This window comes from Pseudorca crassidens, chromosome 14, assembly GCF_039906515.1.
Source record: "Pseudorca crassidens isolate mPseCra1 chromosome 14, mPseCra1.hap1, whole genome shotgun sequence".
Taxonomy (NCBI): Eukaryota; Metazoa; Chordata; class Mammalia; order Artiodactyla; family Delphinidae; genus Pseudorca; species Pseudorca crassidens.
Genome location: NC_090309.1, coordinates 83,647,302 through 83,665,418, shown reverse-complemented (window position 1 = coordinate 83,665,418; position 18,117 = coordinate 83,647,302). Strand labels below are relative to the sequence as shown.

The following is an 18,117-nucleotide window of genomic DNA, read 5'->3' as shown; positions in this document are numbered from 1 at the left end:
TCACATCTGCCGACATCTGTTTTATTATCGAGTGTTTTGTGTGTGGGTGTGTGGTTGGAGCTTTTATGCTTGCTTGTGTGGAGGGCCGTGTGGTGTGGAGCCAGGCCTGGACAGAGCCCTGGACCTGAACTTAGTGGGCCTGGAGGCCTGGGCTCTCATCTGGGTTCTGCGTTAGCTTGGCAGTGGGGCCCTGCCCAGGTGCCTTCACCATCCCGGGTCTCAGTTGCCCCAAATCTCAGCACTCTGGGAAAGAATGTCTGCAGAGGGCAAACCTGCTGAGTCTTGTTGCAAGGGAGAGAACTTGGGCACTCGGGTGGGGCACTGACGGATCTCCTGGTCTTGAGGGGACCTCGGAGAGTCTGGGAAGTCTGCCCTGGGAGGGGGCAGTGTGGCCAGCCCGGCCAGAAGGAAGTCTGTAAGCCTGCCCCCCACCCAGTCAGCTGTGTTCAGGGCCCTGAACCAGAGGGCGGGGTGGAGGGCAGGAGATGGAGAGAGATTTCAAAGGAAGGCCTGAGGCCTGTGGCGCGCACAGGCTGGTGCAAAGAACTTGGCTTTGTAGTTTTACCCACTTGTAACTTGGGCCAAAGACACATGCTCTCGAGTGTCTCTTGAGTGTTTCTTCTCCTAGGCAATGAAGAGAGACTCACACCCATTTGCAAGTTATGGTAAACGTGTTCACTGAGATACACAAGAGCCCCTGGGAAAGAATGCGGGGTCCCTGTGGTCACTGTTATTTTAAGGGAGGAACGCAGGGTGCCAGTGAGGAGGGCTAATTGTGGAGTTGGGACAGTCCTGCCTGACTCTGGCCTCTGGGCTGTGAATCAGCGCTGTGGGTCCCCCCTCACGCTGCGAGTTGGCCTCTGCTGGGTCCTTTCTCTTCTGGGTTCAAGGTCTAAAAGGTACCCAAATGTGATGAATTGATTTGGGCAGGGGTGCCGATGGGCATGGATGACACTGTAGGCAGCTCATTCCAGGGAAGGCCTGTTGACGGGAATGGCCTTTGGAGAATTTTGAAAAAGACCTAGGAGACGGTGGTCCCGTTGGGACACTGAGGCTGGTGGTTTGACCTGTTTGCACTTCAACTTCCTCAGCGTGACCGAGCCATGAGAACCGGGGGCTGTTGAGGTGACAAGGAACGTGCGAGGCCGCGACGTCTGGTCAGCGTTGGGGCGAGTGCCCTGGGGAGGGCGGGCGAAGTCCCACTTCTTAGGTTTCACTGAACCCTGGCCGAGTTTATTACGCCCGGAGCCCACTCACTTAGAATCGGAGTGGGGTTTGTGAAAAGAAGTCGAGCAAAGTCCGAGCAAAGCCCATCAGCGGGAGCTTTCTAAGCTGTGAGCAGAGGGTCTAGAAAGAGCAGGGGCCTGACACCTGCTTTCATTCCCGGCAGCAGGTCCAGCTCGGGGGATGCAATGTGCCGGGCTCGGGAGACCCTCCTGACAGTGGGGGGGGGGGGGCTGTCAGGGAGACTGTGACCTGTCCCCCTGTCCTGTGTCCTCCACACTTCCCTGTGTGCCCCTTCTCCTTCCTCTTCCCATGTCTCCCCCCTGACCCCGCCCCACCTTTTATTTAAGCAACAAGAAGTGAATACTGGCCCAGGCCAGTATTCTTCACAGTGCCGCCTGTCACCCTCTGGTCCTAAAATCAGTTTAGTAGGCCCATGGGCATTTTAGAAAAGGTGAAATAGAATAGAAGAGAAAATCCCAGACCCGGACATACTAATCTTAGGTGAGGTATTGTTTTGTGAAACTTGTTTAGCTGAGATGGCGTGTGTGTGTGCCCGTGTGCCCCCGCGTGCGAACTCTGGTGGAGGGAAGCGGGGTGTGTGAGACCCAGTGCCTGGTGTGCGGGGAGGGGCCCGCGTGTGTCAGGTGTTGGGCGAAGGGGCAGGGCTCCGTCTGGAGGGGATGCTTTTCCGCGCCGGTGATGGAAACCACATCTCTCAACATGCTGAGCAGGTTTGGGATTCTTGGAACAACCGTTTTTCCTGCTGCTGAATGCTGGCCTTTCGAGTAAAGAGCTACAGGTTGTTAGAGCAGAGCCATGGCTCTGCATCGACTGCCTGCCGACCACAGACCCTGCATTCGAGACACCCTGTGTGCCCAGTGCTCCTGGGACACCATCAGCACGCTTCTACCACGTGCCTCCTTCCCGGAAGGCCCGTTATCTCCTTGGACACATGTCTTCTCTCTTTTTGGTGAAATCTTCCTCTGCATTGATTGGTCTCTCTAGGCATCCACCTTTGGTTTACAGAAGATAGAGGCAGCGAGGGTCGTGGGATAACCGGGCACCCACAAGGCAGCTCCCCGCTTTGGCCAGAGAATTTCCTGCCGGTGGACTCTGCATCACTCCAGCCTGTGGCCCGGTCTTCGGGGTGCCTTTGGGCTCAGATTTTTGGATAAATTGGAAATGTATTCCCAGCCTATTGGAATCTAACCATACCCTTCTGATATTTCTGTATTAATTCCAACCAGTAGTGTTCTTTGGCCCTGTCTTTTTGGGAGGGTGCGATCTAAATAGTTGACGAATGCAAAGCGCTGTCAGGCTGCAGCCTTAACTCACAGTCCGGCCTTCGGTGCCGTGTGTGACCAGAGGGTTAGCACCTGGCTTTCGTTTGGCCGTGCACTTGGAAAAGAACTCCACGTTTACCCGTCCTATGAGGTGGGTGCTGTTAGGATCGTCCGTTTTATAGATACGAGACTGGGCGGCCGAGGGGTCGGTCAGTCGTTCATGGTCATGGCTTAGCAGGTGGTGGAGCTGGGAGGTGAAGGCCGGCTGTCTGCCTCTGCGGACTAAGCTTTTACCCCTGAGCTGTAGGCAGCACTCTTGAGCGTCCAGGCGATATTTGGGTGGAGGGAGCAGGGTTCACGCAGAAGTCACAGAAGCAGGGCTTTCTTTTTGGCCAAGACACAGACCTGGACAGAGGGCCCTTGCTGGGGTGGAAAGAGAGGCTGCAAGCCCTGTGCTCCATTCGTGAGTTGCGGGGTCAAGAGCTGGGGGATCGGGGTCTAAACCTGGGCCTGTTTTTCCAGCACATTGGCCACCGGGGTAGTTCAGCTGCCTCCACCCTCCACCACCCAGGCCTTTTGTGCTCCTTGGCAAGGACCTGAGAACACTCATCACACGGGATTGTAAGATCGGAGCATTGCACAATCCCAGCGCTGGAGGAGCGGTCACCCATCTGACCCTTCCGACCAAAGCAGGACCACCCCGCATCGCCCCCGCCTGTCCAGCAGTTTCAGTGCTGGGGAGACCCTGACACCGAGCAGACCAGAGTTTGCCATCCCTCCCCCAGTTCTCTGAGGTCATTAAAAATTAACGTTAAAGCAGTACATGCGCATGTAGAAAACAAAACCCAGGAACCAACGCCTTGGAAATATTTGTGATGAAAAGTGAAGGTCTCCTCCCCTTCCCCAGGCCTGTTCCCTAGGGTGAGCCTGTGAACCTTTTTGGTATGTACATCAGTCCATAATTTTTTTGTGCATATGAGAATATGTATAAATGTAATTCTTAGAAATGGGTTCATATTATAAATATTTTTGTACTTTTTTCACACAGTATATATACCTTTTCATGTTAGTATTTGGAGAACTACCTCTCCCTCCCTTTTTTTTTTTTTAACAGCCTCAAAATATTCAATTATATGGTGTGGGTGGTCTCTAATTTACTTAACTGAAGTCCTGTAGATATTTGCTTCTAATTTTCCTTATTATAATCAGTGCCCTGATTACTGTTTTGTACATAGCAGAAGAATTGCTGGAGTTTGCTGGTGTGTGCAAAAAATGACAGCTATTGCCACAATGCTTACCCCGTTTATTACCCCTCCGGCAGGGAGTGGTGAGTGTTCGTTTCCTCCTGTTCTCACCAACCCCTCAGGTTTTTACAAAATGTTTTGATTTTGGACCACCTGAAAGGCCTCCTTTGATTTGCATATCTTAAATTATGAATAGGATTGAGTATCTTCTCATACATCTTTGACCAAATGGACTTCTTTCTCTGTGAACTCTCTCTCTCTCTTTTGCTCATTTTTCTGTTGGGATGGTCTGAGGCCATCTTAATTGACATTAATATTTTAGAGGTGGATGGTATTAGCAGAGCCACGGGGTTACGAGAGCTATGGCTGGGGTATTGAATTTTGGCAGAAGTTCCAAGAAAGCAGTGTTTCTTGGCAATCTGTGAACCCTGGAGAAGGATTCTGCCAATTTTGGATGAAATGCTGACTCTTCTGGTGTCACAATGAGGAGAGAAGTCATGAGACCTCCCTCCCCTCATCTTGACAGGTGTTCGCAGCGCTGCCCCCTGGACCCATACGAGACTGGGGCAGCTGGCGCGTTTGTGCATCTGCTGTGTGCCCAGAGTGTGGGGCTCCTCCCCTGTGGGCGGCCTTGAAGGAGGAGAAAATCTCCTCGGCCTTCCCTTCCCTCTCTGTCTTTGCTGAGTGTCTGGAGTTATTGTGGACGCCCGCTTTCCTGACTGACTTTGCAGAGCGGCAGCCCCCTGCATCCTGGGCACACTCACGCCCCACGCCTCCTGCCGTGTACCCTGCGTCCTGCAGGATGGCCTGCAGCTGGCTCGCCCTTCCTCTGGGCCTGGAGCTGAGCTGTGGTGGGCAGGACCTGCTTAATTCAGAGAGGGCTTTGGCGCGGGGACCCCAGCGTGGGCTGGTTTTGCTTTTTGTCAGGAAGTATTGATATTAGTGTGACCTGCAAGCTTTTCAAAAGCATTGCAGGGTTTTCTGGTGACTTTTTCTTACTTTGGACCAGAGTGCCTCCTGAAGAACACTGGCGTGCCAATAAAGTCCCTGCATCCCCAGGGGTACTGACGGACACAGAAGTTTGCTCCCTTGCGTACGAAGTTTCTCTTAGTGCTCCGTTCAAGATGGTCGGACATGGGCTTCCCTGGTGGCGCAGTGGTTGAGAGTCCGCCTGCCGATGCAGGGGACACGGGTTTGTGCCCCGGTCCAGGAGGATCCCACATGCCGCGGAGCGGCTGGGCCCGTGAGCCATGGCCGCTGAGCCTGCGCGTCCAGAGCCTGTGCTCCTCAAGGGGAGAGGCCACAACCGTGAGAGGCCCGCGAACAGCCAAAAAAAAAAAAAAGATGGTCGGACTAATACATGGGGCAGCTGCTGCCAGACTCACCTGGTCCAGACTGGCCAGGGGGAGGGGACCTGACCCAGCGTGTGCTGTCAGCGCGGCAGGGGTGGGCGTGAAGCCCAGGCACCTGGACTTCCAGTCTGGCGTTGTTTACCCTGCGTCACGCTGCACCTAAGTCATACTTCCTCGTTGGTCTATATAATTTATCACACTTGCCAACTGATAAGTATCAGTGCGCAGTGCTCTGAAGAAAGACTTCCTCTTTGCCGTTACTGTAAATAGCACGAGGAAGATACGCTGTTTATAAACCAATTTCATTTCCATGTAAGTCTTACTAGTCATAATATCATTTTTGGAATTTCTTAGAAATTGCCTTTTTTTAATGCTTTGTATGAAAACCAGCGTTTGCCTCGTAACCTCCCAGGTGAATGTGATCTTGGCCAGTTCCAGAGCAGCACGATGTTTCTGTTGTTACTCAGAGCTGATCAGACCTCACATTTGGACCCCAGACGTGGAGACAGAGTCTGGAACGTGCTGAGCGGAGCTCAGCCAGGGGTGATGGGTGGAGGCCCCCCACCCATCCCTGTGAGGCCCGGCTAGAGTGCTGGGGCGCAAGGGGCAGTCACACAGCCGTCCTCAGATGAAGAGAGAGACGTGCCGGGGCTTCAGGGAGCTGTGGGGAGAACCCCAGAGAGGCAGCCTCTGTCGTGTCCTCGAGGAAGAATGGTCCTAGCTAATAAAAGCCAAATGGCTTAAATACGCCCATGGTAGATGCTCGCTCTCCCAGAGCAAATTCTTCAGTGTCCAGAAAGGTTATAGATGGACGTCCACGTTCAGTTGTTCAGTAACTGAGCCAGCTAAGATGTAAGACTTCCAGCTTCTCAGGACAGGAGTTAGCCTTGGCTGGTGTCAAGCCCCGTGCTGGGCACAGGTGAACTTTTGTGTCATCTGCTGGGTGCAGGGGGAGTGGACGTGTGTGGGAAGGGCTGGGATTGGCTAGTTACTCACCAGTCCTCAGAGGTGACTTTCAGATGCTTGAGGTAGATCAGGATAAAAAGGAGGAGGGGAAGGTTTTATCCATGGGCATTTAATTTAGATTTTAATGGTAAAATCTCTTTGCCCTTTTTCTTCGTTAACTCAAAAGTAATGAGACCCTTTCCAGAGCTGCAAGGTCCCTGGGGCACGGCCCTGACTATTAGCTGGTGGCAGGGCTCGGCCGAGCCTGTGCGCCTGCCCTGAGCACCTTCTGCTCACCTGCGTGTGCCACCTGGACACGTCAGAGGATGAGGCTAGTCTGCCGCTCCTGGACCAACCGGCAAGCACAGACATACCCCTGGAGCAAGCAGACCAGTTTCCAAGCCATCAGATACAGCTCTTAAAACGTACCGCGGTGGATAACTTTGCCTTCACCGTTGGAGAAGTGAATTTATTTTTAAATGCTGTGCGTTATATTTACCTTTCCGCAGGTGTAATTTAAAGTCTGCGCGCGCCGCCCCATAGGTAGGTCGGACCATCAAGTCATACGGGAGGCTGGCAGGATTGTCATAGTGTTGGATATAGACTGAACCTGGGTTGGATGTACTTCTACCCCTTACCCTGCCCAGGTTATATATAGACTCTCTGCAAACTGGGAAAATTATATCCCTTGCATCATGATGATAACTAAGCAAACTACTTAAACTCTTGATGATTATCCCATCTGGACAGCGGACCAGCCTTAATGGTATGTGAACACGGACAGCAGGTTTAAAGGTTTGTGTCGCGCCGGTTTGCTGCGTTATTGTCTTCGCCTAGCGTTGCCGGTAAGTATCCACTCAGTGGATATCGAGAAGTCCCTCGGATGCGCTCCTTTGACCAGAGTAGCTGGCAGGCCGGCCCGCCGGCCCCGGAGAGCAGCAGCTGGTTGGGTTTCTGGGGGTGTGATCCTGCTGCCGATCACAGGAGCACAGAGTCAGAGGCCTCGCCCTGCGTGATGTTGGGTTGGTTTTCCAACCAGGACACTCCCTGCATGTGCCTTAAACCCAGAGTCCACAGGAGTCCCTTAGGCACCTGCGGTGAGGGGAGAGGTGACAGAGCACACGGCTGTGTGCACAGGTGGGGGATTCCCGGCAGGCTCGCTCCAGGAAGCCAGGAGTCATCCCGAGGACAGAAGTGCCGAAGATGTCTTCAGATCCCAGACTGCATGAAGGAGGGTGTCTGACCTTTTAGACCCTGAGGACTGTGGGGGAAGGTTTTGGATTGACCTTCTGCAGCCCCGAGGAGGGGTAGCTGAGGAAGGTGTGAACGCTTGTGAGAATGTCGCACCCAGAGCCCACGACTGAGTCCCACTTATCGAGTCATTTGCTCAGGGAAGAAATGGCAGACGTTTGGCCTGTGCTTTCCAAGGGCAAAGACCTTTTCAAAGTCACCGTCTTGTACCTCGCTCTTGGTGACAGCGGCGAGGCCTCATCAGAGAGGCCGTGTGAAGACCCGGCCGCCGTGCACACAGCTCACAAGTGCCGGAGGAAGGCGAGCGCATCCAGGCCTTCGGAGCCCCATTGACTAAACACACATGCACACCTGAAAGCGGAGAGCTATGTTTATCTGTGACCTTGTTGAGGACTAGCAGCCTGGGTGCTCCAGAGAGGTAAGAGGGGAGCCAGCGGATAGAGGAATTCTTTTGCTGAAAACAAAAAATTTAGTTGAACATCAAAAGATTACTGCTGGGCTTCCCTGGTGGCGCAGTGGTTGAGAGTCCGCCTGCCGATGCAGGGGATGTGGGTTCGTGCCCCGGTCCGGGAGGATCCCACATGCCGCGGAGCGGCTGGGCCCGTGAGCCATGGCCGCTGAGCCTGCGCGTCCGGAGCCTGTGCTCCGCAACGGGAGAGGCCACAACAGTGAGAGGCCCGCGTACCGCAAAAAAAAAAAAAGAAAAAAAATTACTGCTAATGACAGAACCCCAGACATCTCAAGTTAGAGATTTGGGAAGATGCCAGAATCTGGGCTCATTGAAACGAATTCTTTGAAATAGATTTTAATTGTCTAGGGCGGGTATCCTGTTTTTCTCCATCCTGAGTGCCTTCAGGGTGCACCGTTGGGGTGGCTGCAGTGGCGGGTGGCTTGATGGTGCAGCGACATTCATTGTTTACCAGAATGGCAGGCAGCATTTATTTTTTTGTCCTCACCCCCAATTTTATGCAGTTTCTGTTTTTCCTACTTATCCTTTATCTTTCATGGCCTGTTTGTTGTCAAGAAACGTGTTATGAGCTTGTTGCCTAAACTGCGTTTGTAGTGAATTTAGTTGGGGGCATTGTCTTCGTGAGTTTTATGTTCCTGGGAGAGAACAATTCCCGTTTTCTTAATTTCTTCTAATTTTTGAATTTTAGCACTGTTCCCCTCATACCCAGACTTGCTAAGCTACTTTGAGGCGGTGTGTGCACATCTGGAATTTTTTATGATGGGACAAAAAAAAATTCCCAGACAAATCCCTCTCCCCTACATCCCCGCTCTATCCCTCCCCTGGCCAAAAAACAAAAAACAAAAAAAACCCCCCAATAACCCTAAAACAAAAAAACAACTCCAAACCCCTGGTTTCTTGCTTGGGATGAAAACTTGCTTTTATGATGTTGTTATGACCAGGTCACAGAATCGTCAGCTTAGAGCCCCAGTTTTGAATTTCCTTTACAACCTCTTTGTTGGATCGTGCCTGAGATTCTTTGAATACTCCCACTGATGCTGAGCTCACTCCCTCTAACGAGTCAGTTCTCGTAGAACTGACTGTTCTAGATTGTGCTTTCCACCCTGGCTCTGGGATGGCCTCTCTCTGATTCCAACTTTAATTACAATCTCTGATCACTGGGGTAGCACTGGATACCCTGTAAACGTGTGCCGAACGTTACCGACCTTTAGAACTAGATGACTGCCTTCTGTTCCGCTAAAGCCACACGACTGGTCTTTCTTTAACTGGGCCTCACCCATTGATACCAGTTCTGTCCAGCAAGAACGGGAGGCAACGCTACGCACAGCAGGACAGGGAGGGCCAGGGGTTCAACCTGGGCTCCTGTCCTCACTGCCCCTTACTGGCTGTGCTGCCCTGAACACCACGCAAACCTGGTGCCCCAGTTCCTTGTCGGAAATGGAGTGATGATGTCGGTCCTGAGTACTCAACCTAGGCAAAGGAGTTTCATAGATTTGCATCAGATGAGCTGCCCTGGGCAAAGGAGTTTCTTGTGTCGTGAAGTGCTGAGCAAATGTCGTGTGGAGGCTTGCGTGGCCTTTCACCTGGGATTCGGGAAAAGGTGATTATTAGTGATTAGTGGCCTGCTGAGGATTTGCGGCACCCACGGGGTGGGCGTTAGGTCTGATGGCTTTGGAGTATTCCTTGTTCTCCAGAGTCAGTAGGCACCCGTCGTGGTTTTCCAAGCCCATTTAAATCTTTCTCCAAACCATCATTTTATCTTCTTGTCTCCACTTATTCTCCCTGGAGTTCCTGGTTGTTGCGTCAGGTAAGAAGCACGTGTGTTCAGACTGCACCTGCAGCTCCCCGGAGAGCCTCACGGAAACAAGAATCGGTCTGGGGGCGGGGGGGGGCTGGGTTGACCGATAAAAAGTTAACATCATACGGCAGTAGAATTTGTTTTCTCAGAGAGCCTGAAATTCTGTTTCATTCTGTATGTCCTTTCAGAGATGATCCACAGGTTAGCCTTTGCTGAAATTCTAGTAGAGTTGGGGAATTTGTTTTCAGTAGTTCTCTTTCATTAGCTTCTGGTACGTTTCCTCTTTTCTCTTTATGTGATGACCTGTCTCCTCGTTCCTCATTAAAGCACTAGAATATTGTGCCCACCCGTGTGGCCATGTCTGCCCTGGGGGCCCCCTCTGTGACATAGCTTCGCATCCCCCTGCCTGCCACCGCCCCAGTCCTGTTGTGCCACGATGGTCACCAGGGAGAAATAGGCTTCTCCTGCACTCTGGTCCGTCACTCTGGGACGTGCGTTTGTTTCAAAGTGATAAGAGTAGGACCGGGGCAGCTTTGATTGTGCGTCCTCTGTTTCCATCGAACCAATGCAAAAGCGTTCCCAACCAATGAAGCATTTTCACTTTTTGGAAGACAGTCACCATATAGATTTAATTCAATCACGTCATTCCACACGTACCTATCTTAATAGACAAATACAAGAGATTAGGCTCCTGGCAAATGCTGAAGAATGTAGTCAAAGGTAGCCTGGGAAGTTAAAGGAAACGTGGTCGTGTGTGGCCGCAACATTTCCTGGGTGCCCAGAGATGAGCAGGCCCCCTCCCCGTCCTCAAGGGGGGCAGACAGCTTGCTGGATGGGGTCTCTCCAGCAGCTTGACAAATGACAGCCTGCGTTTATCAAGCAACTTTCCAGGATGGGAGGGGTTGGTGTTAACTGAACAGGAGGGCCAGTGGAAGGTTCAGTTTGCAAAACGATGAGTGATTTTGGGCGCGTAGATGAACAAGGTATCCTGATATGCAGATGAGGACGTTGGAGACGCGATGGGAAATACAGGTTAAGGGGTGATTGTAGAACTCTTGCGGGACTTAAAGAGATGAAGGTAGAAGGAAATGATGAAGGTGAGGAAGGTTTAACAAACATGGGGATTCTGAGAATTGTGTTTATTGAGACAGTTTTGCACTCTTTTTGACCTTTGCTAAGGTGAGGTTTCTCAGCCCCGCGCCCTGATCCACCAGCCTTCCTGGAGAGGAGTAGCTCCGACTTGGGTGTCGCCTGTCCTGTCGTAGCATCACTGTGTCACGGCCGGGAAGCACAGCCACAGTATGAAAATGGAGACACTGTTATTTCCTAGATAACATGCCTTCGATAATAGTCTCCTTGACAGACCCGGGAAGGGAATTAAAATCACTTTTATCCACTTGCATAATAAATGAGTGGGGATGATTCCTGAATTGATGATTAAAGGGACTGGCCTAAAATAATTCAAAGCCCCGTATTTAGGTTCTTTTTTTTTTAAATTAATTAATTTATTTTTGGCTGCGTTGGGTCTTTGTTGCTGCGCAGGGGCTTTCTCTAGTTACGGCGAGCGGAGACTGCTCTTCGTTGCGGTGCGCGGGCTTCTCATTGCGGTGGCTTCTCTTGTTGCGGAGCACGGGCTCTAGGCGCACGGGCCTCAGTAGTTGTGGCTCGCGGGCTCTAGAGCGCAGGCTCAGCAGTAGTGGCACACGAGCTTAGTTGCTCCGCGGCATGTGGGATCTTCCTGGACCAGGGCTCAAACCTGTGTCCCCTGCATTGGCAGGTGGATTCTTAACCACTGCGCCACCAGGGAAGTCCCTAGTTTTAATAATTGATGCTCTTCAAGCTGAAGACGCTGTTGATTATGAATGTTGTAGATAGAATCCCCAGTGGGAATATGCTTTTGGAGTTTTGTGCTCCATGGTGTATTATCTATTTGGGTCTAACACCACTACTGCAGTGGTTTCTAACTTAGGGAAGAGTATCCAGAAAGACGCTGTTCCAACGGCATGGAAGAATCTTAGAAAATTAGTAGTATTCCAGGAGGTCAAGCTGGAAGATGTCATGTTGAGAAAAATATATTTACCTGTTTCCTAACCTCAGAGTTAAGCACAGCTTAGAGAGCCCCAGTCTGGCCAGAGGGTTTTTTTTGGAGGTTTGGTTCAGCTTTCCTTGAAAAACTTTGGAACGAGGGCTGTGGAATCCCGTTTCACGTGGTCAGTGAAGCCTCGTCAGGTGAAGCAGGCGTTTCCTGCCAAATCCTGAGATTAAAAGCAAGAGATTGAAAAGTAACTTGGAACGGGGTGAGTGGAGAGCAGGTGTCTCAACGCCGTTCAGCGGAAGTTGCAGCGTTTGTTTTGTGCACATCTTTGGCTTCTCTTGAGGTCCTGAGGCACTTTCTTCTTCGGGGCAAACGTTCCCCTCAACGCCTGCTGGTGTGTCTCCGCGGACACCGTGGCGGGAGGGAGGTGAAGGGCGGCAGGGAGGGGGACTCGGGCTGGCCTGGCTTATTCACTGACATCAACTTAGCTTCTTCCTTGAGCCTTTTACTTCAAACAGAACTGACGGAAGTGAAACTTGGGAACCGGCGCCCAGCCGGTTTATTCTTGTATTCGGTACCTATTCGCCAGCCCGTATTTGCAAGAGACCCTGGACGAAGGGAAGGTCAAGGAGAGTGTGGTTGCCTTCACGCCCCTCGGCCAGGCAGGCACTGGAGGTGACGTGGGCCCAAGCTGTCACTCAGAGAAGCTTTTTAACCAAATAATGGTTCCTCTTCCTGAAATGAGTTTTGGTTAATGCAGTATTCTCCTTTACCCTCCTTGTAAAGAAATTTAAAAATGGTGGTAAAATGCACGTGACATAGAATTTATTCTTTGAACCACTTTTGAGTGAACAGTTCAGTAGACTTAATGCAATACACGCACGTGGTTGTGCGTTCACACGGTGGACGGTCACCATCCAGCTCCAGAACTTTCCTCATCTTGCACAACTGAAGCTCTGTCCCCGTTAGACGTGAACTTCCCCTGCCCTGTCCCTACCCCCTGGTAACCACCGTTCTGCCTTCTGTTTCTCTGGGTTTATCTGCTCTAGGTACCTCAGATAAGTAGGAGCATACAGTATTTGTCCTTTTGTAACCGGCTTGTGTCACTTAGCGTCATGCCCTCAAGGCTCATGCGTGTTGTAACGTGCCAGAGTTTCCTTCCTTTTTAAGGCTGAGTAGTATTCCATTGTGTCTGTAATACTGCATTCTGCTTATCCATTTATCCATCTGTGGCCTCTTGGGTTGTTCTCACCTTTTGGCTGTTGGGAGTAATGCGGCTGTGAACACGGGTGTGCAGGTTATCTCTTTGAGACCTAGCTTTCAGTTCTCTCGACTGTATACCCAGAGGTGGCATTGCTAGGTCATGTGGCAGCCCTGTCTTAAGTTTGTTGAGGGGTCACCACGCCGTCGCTGCACCTGGCTGGGCAGCCAGGCGGGTGTGGCTCACGCCGGGGTGGCCGTCAGAGCCCCAGCTGTGAGGAGGGCCAGGGCTCGGCGCCGGCGGGGCTCCCGTTGCCCTGTGCCCCAGCGTCTCCCGGATTGGCGCTCTGCCTCGTTTCTTCCGTCACTGCCGCCTTTCAGGCTGGCATCCTGTCTTGTCGGCACCATCACCAGAAGCCACAGGTTGGTCTTCCTGCCTTCAGTGTCTTTTCTTGGCCGCCTTCTCTACATTTTTACCACAGTGCTCTATCTAAATCACGGATCGCATCCCGATCTTGTGGTTCCCGAGTCCCCGACGGCTTCAGTTGCTACAAAGCATCTTCCGAGTCTCCTGGCAGGTGTCGTCTCTCGTCTTCCCCCTGCGTGTTCTCTGCCGCAGGCGCCACCCCCTCTGTGCCTGTGCACACACCTGTCTGTCTGTGGCGGCCTGTCCACCTTCCTCTCCCGGGGAGCATCCCAGCCCTGCTCCCCACCCATCGACTGTCGGCTCCTCTGGGATGGCTCTCCTCTTTCCCTGGATGTAAGTCCCTCAGCGTCTCCTTAAGTCCAAGCAGACACGACCACGCGGACGTGTGTTCTCCTTCTCTCTCCTTCACGAGCCCGAGTCCCTCCGGGGGACGGGGTCCACATCTTTTTAATCTGTGTTCCCGGCGCCAGGCCCCTCGTGGAGGGGAGGCCCTGGATGTTTGCTGAGTGGACTTCAGTTGATCTGCTGGGCAGACAGACCGAAGCCCAGCACAAGTGTCCCTCGAGATGTGAGAGCATCAGGTGGGCAGAGAAGGACCAGGGTGGAAACTGTTCAAAACAAAAGTCACTTATTTTTTCCTTCTCGAGTAAAAACAGTCATTTTTTTCTACCAGCGTTATTAAGCGCCTACTCTTTTTGGCGTGGTGGGGAGTATGAAGAGGTCTCAAATACAGTCTCTCTTCCCGAGAGTCTGAAGATTTGGTCTGTGAAACCTGCACATGATGAAAGAGCGAGCGCCACACGTACTGTGGACTCAGAGAGGCAGAGCCCGGTGACGACGGAGATCAGGCCTCCTGGGGTGGCCGGGGCTTGGGGTGGGGAGCGCTGGGTGGGGCCCATTCCAGGGCAGCCAGATGCCCTGAGCTGGGTGTCTTTGAAGTCGGGCGTGCGGCGCGGGCACGTTCACCTTGACTGGCTCTGGAGCCTGCCCCGAGTTAATCGTTTGTGCACCTTGTGTCTCTGTCTCCTAGGCTCAAACCATGAATTACGTCGGGCAGCTGGCAGGCCAGGTGTTTGTCACCGTGAAGGAGCTCTACAAGGGGCTGAACCCTGCCACCCTGTCCGGATGCATTGACATCATCGTGGTCCGCCAGCCCAACGGGAACCTGCAGTGCTCCCCCTTCCACGTCCGCTTTGGGAAGATGGGGGTCCTGCGTTCCCGAGAGAAGGTGGTACGTGACCTGGGGGACGGGTTCTCCTTAGAGAAAAATCCTCGCACTTCTGCGGCCTTACGTATCCGGAGCTCCTCGCGGACCCCGAGTTTTAGCTTTCCGTTGGAAAGGGCCGGTCCCTGAGTTGACAGTTACTCAGATTGTTCTGATCTCTATGCTTGTGTAAATTTCTCCAAGATTTAGTGGCATAAACCAACTGTTTATTAAGCTCCGGGGGTTCTGTGGGTCAGGAATTCACAGCAAGTGCCTCAGGCTGGCCCATCTCTGCTCTTTGCCGCCTGGGGCCTCAGCTGAAGACTCAGGGCTGGGGGCTGGGACCCTGGGTAGATGCACTTGCTCACTTGGCTGGTGGCCCTTGGCTGGACTGAGCCGAGGCTGTCACCCAGACGCCTCCGCGTGGGCTCCCCGTGTGGCCTGGGCTTCCTCACACCATGGCGGCTGGCTGCAAGGCGGGGAGCCGGGCGGACTCTGCCTTCTTTTTCTTGTCTAGCCTCGGAAGCCACGTGGCCTTACCTGTGTTGTGCTCTCTCACTGGGGCAATCACAAGCTTGCATGGACCCAGGATGGTGGTGGTGGGGGAGTAGACTCCGTTTCTTGACCGGAGTGACCAGCGGAGGTTTGGAACTGTGAGATATCTTGGGGACGTGTGTGACTGAAGTGTACGTAGAGACCTGGTCATTGCCCATGAGGTTTCCTGTTGTGATGAAGAACATATGTTTTTCCTTCAGGTTGACATAGAAATCAATGGGGAAGCAGTGGATTTGCACATGAAATTGGGAGATAATGGAGAAGCATTTTTTGTTCAAGAGACTGATAACGATCAGGTAAGGGAGCCTGGGTGGTGAAGCTGTCTCCCGCATTTTGAGCTTTGAGCAGGGCTCATCTGGGAGCGTGTGTGGAGAGGTGATGCTGGGGCCGGCTGTGTGGGTGACGGAAGAGGAGAAAAGTGGCTGTTTACCTGTCCTGGGGATTTGAGCCACAGGGTAAGTGTGTGCTATGTCTACCCAAGACTCAGCCTGATGCGTTCGCTCCCTGGTTCCAGGGAGACAGAGGAGTTGAATGACACTGGCCTGAAACCATCATCCAAAAGCATGCAAGTTATACTCGCGTGTCAAATCTCAGATGGCTAAAATGTTCTAATTTTTGTTTAGTGAGTGACTAAATCACATTACTTTTTTACTATGAAAAGATGTTTAACAGCTGTGGAGATATCATTCTCCCACCACGTGCTTCAGCCATCTCACGTGTACAGCTCTGTGGTTTTTAGTGTTTTCACGGATACATGCAAGTCATCCCCGCAGTCAGTTTTAGAACATCTTCGTCGCCTCAGAAATAGACTCTGTACCCTTTAGCTACCCCTCCCCTATCCCTAAAGCCCTAACTCGCCACCACCCCGAGCCCTGAGCAACCACTAATCAAACTTTCTGTCTCTATAGATTTCCCTAATCTGAACTTCCATCTGAATAGAATCACATTGTTTGTGGTCTTTTGTGCCTGACTTTCGTGTAGCGTAATGTTTTCAAGATTCATCCGTGTTCTGGCTGTGTCAGTACTTCATTCCATTGTATGGCCGAATGATAGTCCACTGTATCTGTTTACCACATTTCGTTTATCTTTTCACGTGTTGGTGGACCCTTGGGTTTGTTTTCCACCTTTTGGCTGTTGTGAATAACGCTGTGTACAAGTTTCCGTATAGACACATGCTTTCATCTTGAGGGGTATATACCTGGGAGTGGAATTGCCGGGTCATATGTAACACTGAATTTACCACTGAGGAACTGCCAGGCTGTTGTCCAAAGCTGCTGCCCCATTTTACATTCCCACCAGCAGTGCACGAGGGTTCCGATTTGTCTATACCCTCATCAGTACTTGCTCTTTGACTTGGTGATTCTAGCCATCCTGGTGGGTGTGAGGTGGTGTCCCATCATGGTATTGATTAGCGTTTCCCTAATGACTAATGATGTTGAGCATCTTTTCATGTGCTTATTGGCCATTTGTATGTATTCTTTGGAGAAGTGTCTATTCAGATCCTTTGATCGTTTTTTTATTGGGTTATTTGTCTTTTTATCCTTGAGTTATAAGAGTTCATTATATATTCTAGATACGAGTCCCTTATCAGGTAGACGATTTGTAAATATTTTCTTCCATTGTGTGAGTTGTGTTTTCACTTTCTTGATGTTGTCCTTTGAAACACACAAGTTTTAAATTTATCTGTTTTCTCTTTGTGGCTCGTGCTTTTGTTGTCACAGGTAAGAATCCTTGGCCGAGTTCCAAGTCATGAAGATTTACCCCCATGTTTTCTTCTAAGACAAACCGTTTGTTTTTACTCTTTCATTCACTGGGAAAGCCACTTTGAAGGGATCTGATGTAGAGATTCCTCAATAAAAACCGCTTGAGCTAGTTCCTTTATGAGAAGATAGCCTTTCTAGAGGAACGGCTGTAAATAGCTCCAGGCTCTAAAATGAATGCCCATAGTTTCAATTTCAGGACAAAAACATCCCAGGCTCTGCTTCCTTCTGGTCTTCCCAGAGGTGCCAGGGTCTCTCCCAGCCTCAGCCTTCCCGCTCACATGTGGATCTCATACGTGTAGCACATTGTCTGATGCTCTGTAACCCACTTTATTTATTTAATTATTTATCTTTTGGCCATGCCGCGGCCTGCGGGATTTAGTTCCCTGACCAGGGATCGAACCTGAGCCCCCTGCAGTGGAAGTGCGGAGTCTTAACCACTGGACCGCCAGGGAGGTCCCTCTCTAAGCTACTTTAAACGATCAGCAGCATGCTTGTTAATCCCCCCTCTCTTTTGTATATATTCTTTACTTCTTTTTTTCCCTAGATTTTCTTTCAAACTAGTTTATTTAGGGGTTCCATTGTCTCTCCTCAATACATTTTATGTATTTCTCATATGCTTCTTCACTCACTAGTTCACCTAGTTCCGGTTGTCATCTTGATCAGCCAACCATCTTCGTAACAAGATTTATTGACAAGTCCTGGATTTTCTGATAGAGCTTCATTAATTTCATTTACTTCTCCTGATAGAGGAGAATAGAGTTCACGAGCAGCTTTCACGCTTTCCAAAGCACCAAACTCCTCTTGTTTGTTCAGTTCTGTTGCAACTTCGGGCAGACGACAGTACACAACATCTCCCAAAGCTTCCTGGGTAAAACTGCTGATTCCCGCTGTTCCAATACCGTTTTCTGTTGTTATCCATTCATGTTTGTGAATTTTTGCATATGTGTCAGGCTGTATGTACAGTAGTTACGTTGTTCCCTTTTATCTGACGACGCCGTAAGGTCGGGATTATCACTTCCATTTTTCTGATGAGGGAAACAGACTCAGAAGTTAAGTGACTCTGCCCAAGATCACATAGCTCATCAGAGGTGGAACCCTATTTTTTACTACCTGTTACCAGGTTTCTGATAAGAAATGAGTCATATGATAATAAAATGATGGCTATCGTTTTTTAAAAAACTGGTGAATCATTATAAAACAACTATTAAATTGACAGGCGGTGGAGGTTTTTTTTTGGTTGTTGTTATTTTTGTTTTCTTGTAGAGAAGAGGGTCAGTACCTAATCACTTGACAGCCGCATACCTAGGTGTGCTCTGGTGCAGGTGGGCACTTGGGGCACGGTGTGGGGACACTGTCAGATGTTT

The 18,117-nt window shown here is 51.0% G+C and overlaps 1 protein-coding gene across 5 annotated transcripts in view; it reads left to right on the top strand.

The window, feature by feature from the left end:
* Positions 1-18,117, top strand: part of LPIN1 (lipin 1) — a 123,213-nt gene that overhangs the window by 55,666 nt on the left and 49,430 nt on the right. For all 5 annotated transcript variants that reach the window (XM_067703676.1, XM_067703675.1, XM_067703674.1 and 2 more), the window contains exons 3-4: positions 14,262-14,462; positions 15,191-15,286. In XM_067703676.1, coding sequence (XP_067559777.1) covers positions 14,262-14,462; positions 15,191-15,286 — 297 coding nt within the window. The remainder of the gene's footprint in view (positions 1-14,261; positions 14,463-15,190; positions 15,287-18,117) is intronic.